The following is a 17,205-nucleotide window of genomic DNA, read 5'->3' as shown; positions in this document are numbered from 1 at the left end:
AGAGTTTGCTCAGGAGCTTTGAACGCGAGGTGAGGCCTGGGCCACGCTGGGGAGGGTGGGTGCGGGGCCAAAGCGCTGGTCCTCTCGGCGGGTCTGTGGTGCCTTTGCTGGCTGCCTTTGAAAGCTCTTCCAAAGAGGTAATTCCTTTGTGCACAGACATGATTTATGAGGCTTTCTAGGCAAATTGTGGAGATAAATAGTCTTTGGGGCTGGGAAGCTTCAAAGGCAGTGATGCGGGCAGATCAGAAGGAGCCAGGCAGCCAGGAGCTGAGCCTCATTAAAAGCCCGTGCAGGTAGGGGGGTAGGTTTTAAGCAGAGCTGAGGACACACCAGCTCTGGTCCGCCCCTGGATCCATTTGGGGACGGCCACCACCTTACCTCTCACCCTGGGCCTCACTGACCCCATCACTGAAATGTATGAGCTAAAAGTGCTGGGATCACCGAGGTACATTTATCCCAGAGAGGGGTATAGCCTAGGGCTGAAGGGCGGGATGGTCCCCCTGACTTGGGCTCTGGAAAGGAAGGGACTGGTGGCACCAGGAGCCCATGGATTCTGCGTCAGCCTCTCTGCTTAGCGTGGCCTAGGGGCTTCACATGGGTCCCGAGTCTCACCCTCTCCTGCCTCTTGCCCACCAGCAAACTGGACGGCTCCCTGCCCTCTCTGGCTCTCAAGATCCTCTTCCGTATGAGCAGAGCACAGGTGTAAATGAACTCCTGTGTTCCAGCTTTGCTGCGTGTCACGCCTGGTACTCTGCAGTTCAAGGCATTCGTGTTAAATGTCCCCACTTGAGAAACAGGCCACAGATCGTTCTGGCTGTGAGGTCATGAGCTAGTCACCTAACCACACCTCGTCTTGCTTCCTCCCTCTGTAAAATGGGGCTAATTATAGCTACCCTGAGGAGTTGTGGCTCGAATTGAACAAATGAGGTACTATAAAGTACCCAGGGCCTAGTTTTCATCACCTGTCCACCCAGTGTTCTGGCATTCTGTATCTAGAGCAGTCCTGTGAAGTTGATAAATTTGACTTTTATACCTTCCCATCCCCTCTCTCCTAAAGTAGATTCACACACACACACCCCCTTCCTAATCTGGCTCCCAGGTCTGCTAACTGCCGCTCAGATGTTAACAGATAACTGGGGTATTAGTGGCTGATAATGCCTCATGTTGTGACTGACACACACACACCCCTGACACAAACGTGGGTGATGTGCATTTCAGTAGGGGAGCCCTGCCCATCCTGAGGAGTGGAGTCCTCATGGTGGAATGCTGGGCAGACTCGGCGATATCTTGAAGCCAGGGCCCAGCACGGGCTTCCAGATGCATCTTTCCATGGCAAGACGCAGGGCCCTGATAGAATGGAGTTACTGCATCTCTCACTCCCTCTGGATATTTTGATGGCTTGATGACATCTGGTTAAAGTGGACTTGGGTGCCTAGAACTGTGGTTGAGGCCGTGGTGATGGAGATGAGGAAGGAAAGGAGGGGAAGTGACCGTCTTTGCTCTCGGCTTTTTAAGGTACCTGCTGGCTTCGTTCCCTCCTCCTGCCCTGCTACCTCAAGACCCTCCTGGGTCTCCTGACCCCTGCCCTGACCGTGGGGCACCCTTCCCGATTGTAGCTGCCCCCGCACAGCTCACCCAGCATCTGCTAGTCACTCCATGTCCCAATGGGTCCACATTTCTCATTTGCTTGTCTGTTTCTCAAACTAACTGTGGGCTTCTCAGCATCGAGAACATAGTAGGTGCTCAAAAATTGTTTGACAAGTGATAAATGAACCTAACTGATCTCCCAGAAGCTAATACGGTGGGATGCAAAGAGCCCTCGATCAACATGGCCAGCTGGTTTCCAGTCCAGCTCTTTGCTGCATTAGCTGTGTGGCCACAGGCAAGACACTCAGCCTCTCTGGCCCAGTTTCCTGACCTGTAAAATGTGCTTAGAGAGGACTTCTAAAGCCTAGCAGTAAGAGAGGCAGGGGCAGACTCTCAACACTGCCTTTCATCATCAGGGGTGATTTTGTCCCCGAGGGGACGTTTGTCAATAGCTGGAGACATTTTTGGTTGCCGGAATTGTGAAGGAGGGTTTGCTGCCGGCATCCAGGGGGTGGAAGCCCGGGGTGCTGCTAAACATCCTCCATGGGACCGCCCCTACAACGAAGAATTTTCTGGCTCAAAATAAGTGCCAAAATTGATACGCCTCAGTTTAGTTATTTAAAGTCTCTGAACCTCAGTTTTCTCAGCTGGAACATGGGGTAATAATCCCACCTTATGTGGTTCGCCTCAAATCCTCTTTCGAACAAGCCTAGGGACCAATAAGCGGCACGGGGCCATAAGGGGAACCGGTGTGAATAACCCAGGTGAGGACGCCGCTGACGCATGGGAGCGGGCGGGCGGCGGGGTTTTCCCGCGCATGCGTGTTTCTCCCTCCGTGCCTGCGCCCTGGGAAACCAGCAGGACGTGGAGGTGCGCTCTGCATCTTGGGCAGCCCCTGCGAAGCCCACCTCTCTTCAGAGGCTTAAGGAAGATATCGATAATGTGGTTAAGTAACAGAGTAAGTAACAAGTGTAATAAATAGATCACTGAGAGCTAATGATGCGTCATTATAATCCTGTGCTGTCAGCATCTTCTGGCTTAGGGACTGCGTCAGGAGATTTGGGTTTTAATCTATGGCACCTTGGTCTATTAATACTTAATTCCAACAGTCTAAGTGGCGGAAAGATAGGGAGCTGAGGGATGGCTCAGCTCAGAGGCTGGGTAGCCACCTTGAGTTTTTCTTCTCTACACGAGGACAAGCACACCTCTCACCCCTGCGCCCTCTGGCCTGCTTCTCAAGTGGGGACATTTAGCAACAGAGCATAGACTCACGTAATATCAAGGCTGGAAGAGACCCCAGAATTGACTGACTGGTGTCTTTAATGAGAGCACCACTGGCATTGGGGAGCATAGCTCTTCATCGTGCAGGACAGTCCCTGATCATTCGTGACAACCTAATCCCTCCCTCCCCCCATTTCCCGATGCTCTCTTGGGGAGGGTGACCTACTCTAAGCAAAAACCACTGGTCCCAAATCTGTTGTTTTCCAGATGAGCAAACAGGCCCAGAGAGGGCGGGGGCTGCCCCTGATTGCCCCTGTGACTCAGCCTCAGCGCACCCTCAGAATTGAAGCTCAGGCCTGAAAGGAGTGGGGCGCTCTGCCTCTGAGAATTTGTCTGTGCTTTTATTAGGGCAAGCCAGTTGACAAATGGCCTCCCTCACTGGGAAGTCACTTTATTATCAACTGGAATGGTTTCAGGCTGCTGGGCTCCATCTCTGCCCCTGGGCCCGCTGCCCTGTAAACTCAGGAGCAATTCCATGACGCGTCAGCTCCCCCTCCAGCTTCTTGGGGTGGGCGGGGGCATGGGGACCATTCCTCGGAGGTGCTCTGATTATTGCTAAAGGTGGGTGGGGAGGCCTTGGCCCAGGCTCTAGCACAGGCCAGGGCAGCTCAGGGTCAGTGGATCCCAAGTTCATTTCTTTTTTTTTTTTTTTAAAGATTTAATTTATTTATTCGACAGGATAGAGACAGCCAGCGAGAGAGGGAACACAAGCAGGGGGAGTGGGAGAGGAAGAAGCAGGCTCATAGCAGAGGAGCCTGATGTGGGGCTCGATCCCATAACGCTGGGATCACGCCCTGAGCCGAAGGCAGACGCTTAACCGCTGTGCCACCCAGGCGCCCCCCCAAGTTCATTTCTAAACATTTGACAGTCATGTCAGCAGCTGATTCTCCGCCCGGCTGGGTCTCAGGATTCCTATCTGTGGAATGGAAAGAACCACGTATCTCTCCCCTCCCACCTTGGGTCCAGCATCCTCCTGCCCGTCTCTGAGAGGACCAGTGAGAACGCAGGTCACCAGAAGGACAGTAGTTCTTGCCAGCTGCACTTTTGAAAAGGACCTACGCTTGGGCCCCCACCACCCTGGAATAATTAAATCAGAATGTCCAGGGGTGAAGGCCAGGCATGAGTGTTTTTGGTTTTTTTTTTTTAAGATTTTATTTATTTATTCGACAGAGAGAGAGAGAGCCAGCGAGAGAGGAAACACAAGCAGGGGGAGTGGGAGAGAAAGAAGCAGGCTCATAGCAGAGGAGCCTGATGTGGGGCTCGATCCCATAACGCCGGGATCACGCCCTGAGCCGAAGGCAGACGCTTAACCGCTGTGCCACCCAGGCGCCCCGGGTGTTTTTTTAAAACCCTCCCAGGGTGATGCTAATTGCAGCCAGGCCAAGAACAATCATCTGAGAAAGTGAACCCTCCCAAGCACCTGAGAGAAGGCTCTTTGGCTGATGGAAAAGCGCTGGCCAGGCGCCCTTGTGGGATGGCTGACGGCTCTTCCTGTGCCCAGCTCTGGGCCGGATGCTGGGGGAGACTGTGTGCATGTTGGGGACAGGGCAGCTACGAACAAGGGCACACCCCAGCTCCCCGCCAGCTCCCCCTGCTGCAACCCACGGAATCTCCAAGCTTAACGGAAGAGACTGGACACAAGGTACATAAAGCCTGCTTAGAAAGCAGTGGTGACAGAAAGCAATGGTCAGCCAAGTTATTGTTCCTAACAGAGAGTCAATGAAGGCATGAAAACATCGTTGTGCCTTTAATAAATGATCTTCAGGGACTCAAAAAGATATTGTACCCCAGTGTTTATGACAGCACTATTCACAACAGCCAAAATGTGGAAACAACCCAAGCGTCCATCGACAGAGAAACAGATGAGCAAAATGAGGCATATTTAGACAATAGAATAATACCATTGAGCCTTAAAAAGGAAGGAGCTTCTCACACAGGCTCCAACATAGATGAACCTTGAAACATTATGCTACTTGAAATAAGCCAGTCACAAAAGACGAATATATGGTTCTACTTATATAAAATATCCAGACTAGGCAAAATCACAGAGACGGAAAGGAGATAGGAGGCTACCAGAGGCTGGAGGGAGGAGGAACAGGGAGCTGTGACTGAATGGGTACAGAGTTTCTGTTGGGGGGGGCGGAAAAGTCTAAGAAATGGTGGTGACAGTTGCACAACACTGAATATAATTAATGTCACTGAATCGTATGCTTAGAAATGATTAAAATGGCACAATATATATTTTATACGATAGAAAAAGTTCTAAATAAATAATCTTGAGAGAATAAAATTAGGAGAATGAGGGCCAGCCATGGAAAACCTGGGACCTGCGACGGCCATTCGCACACACACAAAACCGTGAATAAAAGTACCTGTGATGGGCGCCTGGGTGGCTCAGTCGTTAAGCGTCTGTCTTCAGCTCAGGTCATGAACCCCGGGGGCCGGGGATCGAGTCCTGCACCTGCATCGGGGCTCCCTGCTCAGTGGGAAGCCTGCTTCTCCCTCTGTCTCTGCCCCTGCTTGTGTTCCTTCTCTTGCTGTCCCTCTGTCAAATAAATTTTAAAAATCTTAAAAAAAAAAAAAAAGTACCAGCGACAGATGAGCCTCTGCTTTCTCATCACTTTGTGAATGATCCAAGAGGGCTGTTTAAAGCCAGGCTGGCTGCCAGTATCCCATGTCCCCTCTTCCATCAACACCAGACCGCACTCGGCAGGACAGCAGTGGTTAGGAGCTCAAATGCCCAGTCACTCTGCAGCTGTGTGACTTTGGACAAGTTATGTCACCTCTCTGGGCCTCCAGATCCCGATCTACAAAACGGGGATCATAAAGCATCCCTTGCAAACGGGCTGTTGTAGGAATGAAGTGAGCCAGGAACACATTAGCCCTGGACCCTGAAGTCTAAAAGAGGTCAGCGGGGAGAGGCGCTGACCGGGAAAGGGGAGGTGAGTTGGCCAGCTTGAAGGAACAAAACAAGCCAGACCATGCAGTAGTTGCCCAGAGAGGATACATCTACTTGAAACATCAGCCAAAGCCAGAAATAATGAGAGAGAAACATCTGTGACAGACAGAGTGGGTGAGGGGGTGACATTCCAAGGCCAAATTGGAAAAGTGTTTGTGAGTATCTGTGAAAGAATGCAAAGTCCTGTTGTAATTTTAATGACCATAGTTTTTATTCACCTTCACCAGGGAAGATAATTGACTCGCCACAGCTCTGCCTCATTTCTCTGTCATTGCTGGGGAATGAGGTGTTTTTAAGTGGATTTTCTAGATAACTGAAGCTTATCCCTGTGAACCCTAACTTTTTTTTTTCATTTAAGCACTCTGAAGGGAAATTTATATGGAACGGATTACACACTTCCCTGCTTCCCTAATCAGAATATTCTAAATTGAATGTAACCTCTTCCTGTCAACTTGGATTCGCGGGGCTATTCGCCCCTGTATTAATGGCTCCGTTAATATAGCAAATGCTTTACTTTTTTTGAAGTCCAGAGATGTTTTCTGTTTGTTTCCATGGTTTCCAACTGTGATATGAAGCTCTTTATAGGTATTTTTAGGAGCTCCATAAAACATACGCACGGACACAAATTGAGACGTGTGTATATACGCACAGTCACCCTGGGAACCCAGATTGTCGGGTTTCATGGAATTGTGTTTATCTGCGCTTCTCTGACTTCTCAAATCGTCCTTGCTGCATTCCACTGCGTGCCACATATGCCGCTCCAGCGTCTCTGTCCCACTGGACTGTATGTTCCAAGAGGGCAGGACACTTGCCAGCAGTGGACAAAGAGAAGAACGAAAGCTCCTAAGCAGTAGTGCATCAGTTAGTGGTAAGTGAATGGCTTCTGAATGCCTTCCTGGTTGCCGCTTAGACACCTCAGGCTCAGTGACCAAGATTAACGTTGTTCTCTTTCCCCCAACGTCATGGCTCTTCCCCTTGTGATTCGCATAAAGAGTTAGGGTTAGTGGCACCAATATCCACCCAGCAGCCCAAGACTGAGCTGGGCTGACATCCTTCCTCCCTCTTCTTCCTTCCCCCAGTGCCCCATTGGTCACCAAGTCCTTGCTGCTTGTACCTCATCAATACAGCTGGAATCTGTCCCCTTCCCTCCATCCCAGTGCTACTACCTTAGTCAAGGCCACCACCGTCTCTTTGCTACTCTAACAGCTGGTCCCCCTGACCCCACTGTCGCTCCATCTCTCCTGCTCACACATCTGTTCTCACCAGCACAGTCTTTCTACGGCCACACCTAATCATGTCTGTCCCCTGCTTGCAGCACAGCCAGAGCTCCCCGGCTGCCATTGCAGGAAGTCAGCACCCCAGAACACAGCTCACAAAGCCCCGGGACCTGAGACTCTGCCCAGGAAGCTGCCCCACCTATACCTTGCTCTCCCTGAAAGTCTATACTCCAGACACACATACGTTTTAAAATTTTCTCCCACGTCTTGCTTTTTCCCAGCTCTAGGCTTTCACACGTATCAGTTCCTTCACTTAGGAATATATAGAGAGAGAATAGATCATTCCCCATGCTCTCCCCTCCTTCCAGTCTCTTCTTTGAGGACATATTCTCTAATCCCCCCAGTCTGGACTCAAACTCACCCATGCCCTTCTATGTTGTCCGGAACAATGCCTACGATAGCACGTCTGCGGTATACCTTCAACGCTGCTTTAACATCTCCATCCCCACGAGACTGCACGCCCTACAGTTTGGGGGTTTGGCTGTGCCACAGAGAATGGAGGTCACCTCTGATAAGCAAAGTGTAGCCCTGGGATGCACCAAGGACAAACTGGCTTTGGACTCTAACAGTTTCCTTCAGAGTCAAGGTCTGAGGGCAGTAACTATGGCCCTGACAATGAAGGGAATCCCTTGTTCTGGATCTTGGGGTTGTCCCCAGTGATAAGCAGAGAGGAAGTGGCTAACCCACATGGTGTCTCTGCACTCGCACCTCAGAGTTTCTGTCCTCACAATCATCATTCAGAAAGTGTCCCATTTACCAGCAGTGGAGATTGCTGGAGCCAGACCTGAGCCCGCCCTTGACCATAACCTTGGGCCATCACTTAACCTCTCTGACCCTTTATTTCCCCATCTGTAAAATGGAGAGTAATAAAACCTGACTTACCGGGTTTTCAATGTCACAAGTGAGCATTTAAAATGGGGTTGTCATTATCATTACAATGGAGTCACATCATAGATACATTAAATTTATGGGAATTCAACTACGTGTGCTTGGCAACAAAAAGAGAGAGAGAAATGGTATAGTAGGTAATTCGGCTAGTCTTTCTGCTTGCTGATATATGTCCCAGAGAGTGGGTGAGGTGGGGGACACCGACTGCTGGGTACTCCATCACTCTAGGTCCCGTGAACCTCTTCCAGTGTGGGTAGAGGTTGTAACTATAACTGGACTTGATTTTTTTTAATTGAGATATAATTGATATGTTAGTTTCAGGTATATAACGTAATGATTCCCCATTTGTATATATTGTTAAATGATCACCAGAAGTCTAGTTAACATCTGTCACCATACATACTTACACATTTTTTTCTTATGATGAGAAACTTTAAGATCTCCTCTTAGCATCTTTCATGTATTATTAATTATACAGCAATATTAGCTAGAGTCACCATGCTGCACATTACCTCCCCATGGTTTGTTTATTTTATAACTAGAGCTTTGTCCCTTCTGATCACCTTCACCCATTTCACCCACTTCCTACGCCCCACCTCTGATAACCAGCAATCTGTTCTTTGCATCTATGAGCCTGGTTCTTGTCTGTTCTTTGTTTTTTAGATTCCACATAAGTGAAATCATACGGTGTTTGTCTTTCTCTGTCTGACTTATTTCATTTAGCATAATGTCCTCAAGGTCCATCCGTGTTGTCACAAATGACAGGATTTCCTTCTTTAGTGGCTGAATGATATTCCATTGTATGTGTGTGTGTGTGTGTGTGTGTGTGTATTACATTGTGTGTGTGTGTGTGTGTATTACATTGTATGTGTGTGTGTGTGTATATACACCACATCTTTATCCATTCATCCATCCATCAGTGGACCCTTAGGTTGCTTCCATGTCTTGGCTATTGTAAATAATGCTGCAGTGAACACAGGGGTGCAGATATCTTCTTGAGTTAGTGTTTTCATTTCCTTTGGATAAATACCCAGAGGTGGAATTACTGGATCATATGATAGCTCTACTTTTAATTTTTTGAGGAGCCTCCATACTGTTTTCCAGAGTGGTTGCACTAATTTCCATTCCCACTGACAACGCACAAGGGTTCCCTTTCCTCCACATCTCCGCCAACACTTGTTATTTCTTGTCTTTTGATACTAGCCCTTCTCATAGGTATGAGGTGATGTCTCATTGTGGTTTTGATTTGCATTTCCCTGATGATTAGTGATGTTAAGCACCTTTTCGTATGCCCGTTGGCTATCTGTACGTCTTCTTTGTAAAAATGTCTATTCAGACCTTTTGCCCATTTTTTAATCAGATCGTTTGGTGTTTTGCTATTGAGTTGTTCTGTTGAGTTCTTTATATATTTTGAATGTTAATCCTTTGTCAGTTACGCGATTTGCAAATGTTTTCTCCCATTCATTAGGCTCCTTTTCATTTTGTTGATGGTTTCCTTTGCTGTGCAGAAGCTTTTTAGTTTGATGTAGACCCACTTGTTTTTGCTTTTGTTGCCTTTGCTTTTAGTGTCAAATCCAGAAAATCATCACAAGACCTATGTCAAGAGCTCACCACCTATGTTTTCCTCTAGGAGTTTTATGGTTTCAGGTCTTACACTTCGGTCTTTTTTTTTTTTTTTTTTTAGATTTTATTTATTTATTTGACAGAGAGAGACAATGAGAGAGGGAACACAAGCAAGGGGTGTGAGAGGGAGAAGCAGTCTTCCTGCTGAGCAGGGAGCCCGATGTGGGGCTTGATCCCAAGATCCTGGGATCATGACCTGTGCCGAAGGCAGACACTTAATGGCTGAGCCACCCAGCCACCCCTACACTTTGGTCTTAACTCCATTTTGAGTCAACGTTTGTGTATGATGTAAAATAGTGGTCAAGTTTCATTCTCTTGTGCGTGGCTGTCCAGTTTTCCTGACACCATTTATTGAAGAGACTGTCCTTTCCCCACTGTATATTCTTGGCTCCTTTGTCATAAGTTAATGGACCGTATATGCATGGGTTTATTTCTGGGCTCTGTTCTGTTCTATTGATCCATGTGTCTGTTTTTATGCCAATACCACACTGTTTTGATTACTATAGCTTTGTAATACAGTATGAAATCAGGAAGCGTGATGCCTCCAGCTTCGTTCTTATTTCTCAAGATGGCTTTTGGCTTCTGGACTTGATTTTGCCTCACTCACTGTAGTACCAGGCAGAAAATGCAGGGTGAGACTTACTCGTAATCTGGTGGTGCAGCTTATATATATGAATATTTGGGGCACAGATGAAGAAGGAATAAAGCAAGACTGGGTAATTGGGATTTGGGCCTAGGCTGGTTCCATCTACTAAAGGATGATGGTCGGGTTCCGTGACATTGACCACTTGACCTTGCTCAGCAAGTGGCAGGTATGTGTAGGGGAGTTTGTGGGGCTGATGGAGTGATTCCTCCATCAGTGCCTTAGTCCACAAAGATCCCATGTACTCACTGGCCTCACTAGAACCTTGTGCTCTTGTTCCTGCCCAACACTCGAGTGCTCCCATCTCTTCGTTCATACTGAGCCTGCCCAGTGACACCTTCTCCAATCCCACTCACCTGCCTCCTTCCTCTCTGGGTGTCTAAACCCCAGGATCACGGGAGCACAAAGGTCAACTGATCATCTCCTCGTCTTCAGGAGGTAGGATGTCTAGCCATTCCAGTTTGCCCAAGACTGAGGGATTTCTCAGAATGTGGGAGGTTAGTGCTGAAACCGGGACAGTTGGTCACTCCGATAGGCAGACAAGTGAGAGAGGCCACTTCAGATGCCCTCTGCCTGGGTCTCCTTATCTGGGAGCAATCTTCTCATTGAACTTCTCCTAGAACGTTATTTGTGCCAGTCCGTGTCCATGCTTGAACTCCACATCCACCATACTCTAGGACTCAAGTGGATGAGGCTATGGTTTGAGGACGTCTTGTTATTGTGTGTCCTGTATGCACCAGGTGAGGGTCAGAGTGGGAGGTGGCAGCAGGCTGGGTGACTTACCTGGGGCTCTGCCATTCGGGCCCTTTTCATAGCTGTGGAAATTTCTGCAAAGCTTGTTCAGATAGTGCTCTTTGAAACATTTAATTACATATAAAGATCTTGAAAGCTCCCTGTCCCTTCCCAGGGAAACATTACTTTTTCCTGGTCCTTCTGAAGTTGGCTACTTGGAAAGTAAAGAAATTGAACTGAAGATGGAGCAATGGGGTTTGGGGGCGGGAGGCATTACTGAAAGGGAGAAGCAGCGAAGAGAGAGATGGGAAGGGTGACAGGGAGACAGAGTCAACAAGGGGAGGTGCAGGGAGGTAGAAGACAGATTCACCAAGACTGCGGTGCAGGAGGTGAGAAAACTAATGAGTTTCAGGAAGACAGGGAAAGAGGCAGGAAAGAGAGAGAGAGATGGGGGCTGCGCTGGGGGAGGCACAAAGAAGGGGAGCAGTGAGTAGGGTCACAGAAAAGAGGGCTGGCAAATCAGGAGACAGCCTGGCTGAGAGAAAGAGACAGCTGACCAAGAATTTAGCAAAGCCAGAGGAAGGTAAAGAGTTTGTGGTTCCAGAATTTCAGTGCAGGGGAGGGGCTTCAGGGAAGCACTGGTTGGAATGGGGTGGCTCTGACCAGGAGATGCCTTGAACAAACAGTCTTCTTAGCTCGTCTAATTATTGGAGTGGCTTAGCCAAGAGCCGGTGGAGGTTATGAGGCACCAAAGCATCCACCCAAACGGCCCTTGCTGCCCCCACCCCAGGGGAGAGCAGTGCAGAGCTGGGAAGGCCCTCGGCTATCGATGCTGGCCCGCATCCCAAGGAAAGTCCCTCGGGGGGCCTCCCTCAGCACTGACCGGCTCCTCTCTTGCAGGCTGTGACAGCGACCACTGGGGTCCCCACTGCAGCAACCGGTGCCAGTGCCAGAACGGAGCCCTGTGCAACCCCATCACGGGCGCCTGCGTGTGTGCGGCCGGCTTCCGCGGCTGGCGCTGCGAGGAGCTCTGCGCGCCCGGCACCCACGGCAAGGGCTGCCAGCTGCCGTGCCAGTGCCGCCACGGAGCCAGCTGCGACCCGCGCACCGGCCAGTGCCTCTGCGCGCCGGGCTACACCGGAGTCTAGTGAGTAGCGCCCGCAGGGCCCGAGGGGAGGGGGCGGGGCGGCCGCTCCCTCCCGCAGCTGCGCAGTCCGCCCCTGGCGCCTGACTGCTGGGCCGGTGGTCGCCACAGAAGGAAGTTAAGGCAGTCCTGGCTGTCAGATCTCCCGCGCTGTGACTCCAAGTCCTACAGAGGTTAAATGCCCAGGCGTCTCCCGCGCAGGTCTCAGGTCCCTCCCACCCAGGCCCCAGGGTGACTGGTGCAAGCGGAGACCAAGCATGGCCCCGGGAGTTCATTAAACTCCTCCCCCTTCCTGTGGGCCGGGAGCGGGGGCGCCCCAGACCTTAGCTTGGCATTCTCCTCCGATCATAACCCAAATGCCCCCGCTCCCTGGGTCTGACCCTTGAGGCCACTGGAGAAAGAGGTGGGTGAGGGCCCTGGGCAGGTATGCATAAATTCGGGGAATTTACTGTGCCTGTTCCTCTCCCCTGCCTTCTCCCCTCAGACCCCAAACAGCCCCTCACTCTAGTTTTCTGGAGTCTGTACTGACAGGGGACCACCGAGACTGCTTAATTGAGACCCCCTCAGAGGCAAGATTGAAGTTCTCCTCCCCATCTGGTCGAAGGCTCAGTGGCCTCCCAATAGCCCTAGATCCTGAGAGGGCCCCCAAGGACACTGGCCAGGGACAGACACATCCTTGATTGAGGATGTTTCCTGCCCTGATGTCTGGCTGGCTGCAAGGCCAGCTCCAGCTGGAGGCCAGGGCCATTGCCCTAAGGCCCAAGGCCAAGATCCTGTGTGAATCCTCCCTCATACCTCAGCAGGGCACCTGAGCCTGTTAGGATAGCTGAGAACCTTCCAGAGCGTGGAAGTGGGGCAGGCCCCAGATACTCCCTCTCTGAATCTTTAAAGAATCTAAGTAGATTCTTAAAAGCTGGATTGGGAACCATTTCTCAGTGCCTTTACTCATGCTGTTCCTTTTGCCTGACATGCCCTTCCTTCCCTTCTCCCAGTGAAACTCACGTCACCCTCAGGACCCACGTAAAGTGTCTTCCTCTTCCGGAAGACTTCCTCCGCAGGAGAATACTCTTTACACTACAAGCACTTAAGTGATCCCACAGGTACTGGCCGAAGCACACTACATTCCAGTTAGTTATATCCGAGCCCTGTTTCCCCCTTCTGGCGGGAAGCGGGACTGCATTTCAGCTAACCATGGCCCAGTTCACACTGAGAGCTCACTAATTCCTAGGAAGCCCTGGGGCCCTGGGGCCCTGCCCTCTGACTGAGAGCTGCCATGTCTAACGCCTCTGCTTCCCCATGCAGCTGTGAGGAGCTGTGCCCACCTGGGAGCCATGGGGCTCACTGTGAGCTGCGCTGCCCTTGCCAGAATGGGGGCACCTGCCACCACATCACGGGAGAGTGTGCCTGCCCCCCAGGCTGGACGGTAGGTGGGCCCCCAGGACCTGGGTGGGACACTGTAAGAGGGGTGAGCATCCCTCACACACCTTGAGGGGCTAAATTCCTCTCCCACCCTGAAAACCCTCCCTCCTGTCTGTGGTCATAGGCGTCACTAGACACCGTCGGTGAACACAGCTTTGAATCACGTCTGTATCTAAGGGCTGTGGGAACTGATGGCAAGTTACTTAACCTCTCTGAGCCTGTGGTCCCTCACGCTCAAAGGAGCTGAAATCTAGATTAGCTCTGTCCTTGGGCATGGGTACTCACCTGAGCTGCCATGGGCTCTGGGCCACATGTGGCAGAAAGGGTGTGGCGTAGGGCAGGGGAGCAGGTGGGAGAAGGAGGGAAGATGGCAGAGGATGGATCCCCCGAAGTTCTAGAACTTCAGATTCCCAGCCTTTACCCCCAGCTCTCTCACACACACATCCTGGTTCTGCGCGCCCAGAATCTGGTATTTTAACATGTGTTCCGGGTGATTCTGATGCAACCTCCACCAATCCAGGTCTTGTGTCTGGGAACCACTATAATGGAAAAGGAGGATGGGAGTTATAACCTCATAGGGCTAAATTCAGGTGCTCCATCTAGTGTTGACCCTGAAATAAGTACTCAGTTACTCTAGTCTCTACTTCCCCGTCTGTAAGCAGAACTGATACAGCAGTAGGTAAGCCCGACCCTTCGTAGCTGCCACACTTGGCAAAAGGCTCACAGGAGGCGGTGCGTGTCCGAAGTGCCTTGCAAACTCTGAAGTCCTTTATAATTGCTTGTGTTCTATCCTGGGATCCCACAGACAATGCACAAGCCTCCTTTTTAGCCACACGCTCCCCTCCCCCACCAAAGACCCAAGCTTCTCCGGAGCAGCGAGTCAGTAAGGCTGACTGTTCCGGGCTGAGTCCCGTCTCTGTTGCAGGGGAAACTGGGTGCCCCAGCTGGCTGCCTCCCTTGGGGCTTGAGACTTTGCAGAGCCGCAGAGGACAGGGTTGCTGAGCGGAAGCAGGGTATTTCGGGAGGCTGTGAAGGCAGAGGTCACACGGAGCAGCAGGGGCTATGCCTGCAGGGCCCACTGAGGCACGGATTTGCCAGGACTTGCTGGAGCAGGAAAGGACCAGGGGATGATTTGGTGCAGGGGTGTCCAAACCTGTCTGCGCACCAGTGTTTCTGGGGGCGGGGGCCTTCAGTACACATTCCCAGACCCCACCAGGGACCTTCTGGGGCCTGGATCTCTATCTTTAATAAGCTCCCCAGATGATTCTGAGGCAGCCAACCCTGTATGCTGGTCTGCCTTTGGAAATAATTGATCGAGTCTGTAGGATTTCCTTCTGTGTTTCACAGAACCCTAGGGTTTCTTGGGGGTGAGGGGTCTGATGATTAGGGCTCTCGGTCCCACACGCCCTCTCTTCTCCATTTGAATCTACTTTCTATATGGAGGTTCTAGGTAAGATTTCAGATACAAACAGGGTCTCCCAGCTCTTAGAGTTTGAACACCACTGGTGTTCAGTAAGTCCTTTTCTCAGATGAGGGAGCTGAGGCCCGGAGAAGCTGAGTAACCCACCCAGGGCCATGCTGCTGGTTAAGAGGAACGTGGGCTAGCATCCGGGTGTCCTGACTCTGGACTCCCAACCCCCAGCCCTTGGTGTCTGAGGACCAAGGGGGCTGCTGCTACCTCTCCCACACCTGCCGATTTCTTCCACCCTGAACCACTCTCTGGAAAGACGCTCTCATCTCCAGCCACCTTCCAGAATTCCGCCACCGGCAGACTGGGTCCTCGGAGGCCCAGCAGCAGGCAGTGAGGTTGGCTCTGGGTGAGGTAGGAGGAGAATGGGCCTCAGGCAGGCCCTGTGCCTGTAAAGGCCTCTCCGGAGAGACTGATGGAGGCCAGTGGTCAGAGAAGGGGAAGGGAGGAGGCCTACACATGGAGGAATTTTTTTTCTCCCCAGCACAGTGAGAGGTTTGCTCTTCCCTATGACAGGAAGCTCCATCAATGGAAGCCTTTGGATTGGGGGACTTTATGTTTTTAATTTTATTGTAGACAATTGCATTTCTATTTTTGACACAGCATTTAACTTGCAGATTAGTATGGATTATTAATACCCTTCGTGCATGCAGAGTCACTGCGACTCGGCCCTGAGGCCCCTCCCTGGAAGGGCTGGGCCTGAGAAGAGGGTGCTGGGCAGAAGGGTCCTGCCTTGATCATCCTCCAAGGCCTCACTTTCTCGTTGGTCCCAGGAGGTTCAGCCACCCTCAGAGATCTAAAGAACATAGTCGCTGGCTCACACAGTGCGGCTCCCCAAAGGGCTGAAGCCTTGCGCAGAGCGGGAGAAGAGCCCCAGGATCTCTGGCCCTCCAGGCCCCTCCTCAGAGATTCCTGGCCACCAGGCTCTAAGTATGCCTGTAGGACACTCCACTCGCCTAGCTGTCGTTAGCTCGTTCCAGGAGGGGCCTTTGCACAGAGCCTGGGAAATTACTCTTTTTCTTTGACCATTCGGAGGAGAGAGAGCAGGTGTCAGTAGCTGGATGACAGCGGGCACTGCAGACAGAAAGGGAAGTAAGAGATGTGATCGGCTCCCGTTAGGAGTCCCCAGTCCGATGGTGGAGGCTGGGTATAGTGTGTGTGTGTGCACGTACGCACGCACACACGCGGAACAACAGGACTGAGGAGAGATGGGGCTGAGGTGCTGGGAGCTAGGACCAGGGGTCACAGAGGGCCAGACATTGGCCTTTAGAGCTGAGGCTGCAAAATCACGGTCAGCTTTAGGTTTCATAGAGACCCATGCCCTGGCCGGTACCCGGACCGTTTCCTCAGCACCCGCGCCAGCCACTGGTCACTGACCACTGAGAGCATCCGTGCTACCTGGGACGGTGGTGGTCATTAGAAATGCCTTCAGGTGGTTGGCGAGGCGGAGCGGTGCCTTCTCTGGGGAATCGGTGTGGCCTGCCTGAGTCCTTTTATCATTTATGCTGCATTTAGCCCCGGTCCTCTAAGGAGTGGCTGGTTTCCAGGTTTGACAAACCATTTGGTGTAACCAGTTCGGAGAGGAGGGAGCCTTTTGCCTCCCCTCATCTCCAACCTTCTGGATGCCACCGTGCCCAAGATCCCGCTACAGTTGGCCATGTATGCTCTAGTTGACCGTACGGTAGGGGTGTTAGTCTGCTAGGGCTGTTGTAACAGAGTCGCAGAGACTGGGGGGCTTAAACAGCAGAACCGTATTTTCTCCCCGTTCTCGAGGCTGGAAGTCCGAGTTCAAGGTGTTGGCAGGGTTGGATCCTTCTGAGGCCTTCCCCTGTGTCTTCACACGGTCTTCCCTCTGTGCGTGTCTGTGTGCTAATCTCCTCTTCTTACAAGGATACCCACCATTGGATTAGGGCCCACCCTAATGGTCTCATTTTAACTTCATTACTTCTATTAAGGTATCTCCGAAAACAGTCACGTTCTGAGCTACCTGGAGTTCAGATGATATGAATTTGGGGAGACACGCAGAAGAGAAACCAGAAGAGAAGCCACAGCCTTCTCTTAAGCTGACACTTTGCTGCCTGCTCTCTCCCCCACCCAACCCCCGAAGCCTGTTCTTCCAACCAGCAGCATTACCAGTGAAGGTTCTCCCACTCTTCCAAGGCTCTGCTGGTCCTGGGCCCCTAC

General features: G+C 51.3%; 1 protein-coding gene across 4 annotated transcripts in view; it reads left to right on the top strand.

The window, feature by feature from the left end:
• MEGF11 (multiple EGF like domains 11) overlaps positions 1-17,205 on the top strand; it is a 218,629-nt gene that overhangs the window by 133,361 nt on the left and 68,063 nt on the right. For all 4 annotated transcript variants that reach the window (XM_044392025.2, XM_026478347.3, XM_044392024.2 and 1 more), the window contains exons 5-6: positions 11,891-12,137; positions 13,437-13,557. In XM_044392025.2, coding sequence (XP_044247960.2) covers positions 11,891-12,137; positions 13,437-13,557 — 368 coding nt within the window. The remainder of the gene's footprint in view (positions 1-11,890; positions 12,138-13,436; positions 13,558-17,205) is intronic.

Source organism: Ursus arctos, unplaced genomic scaffold (assembly GCF_023065955.2).
Source record: "Ursus arctos isolate Adak ecotype North America unplaced genomic scaffold, UrsArc2.0 scaffold_28, whole genome shotgun sequence".
In the NCBI taxonomy this organism is placed as follows: domain Eukaryota; kingdom Metazoa; phylum Chordata; class Mammalia; order Carnivora; family Ursidae; genus Ursus; species Ursus arctos.
The sequence above is the reverse complement of the archived record's forward strand: the minus strand, read 5'-3'. Positions and strand labels throughout refer to the sequence as shown.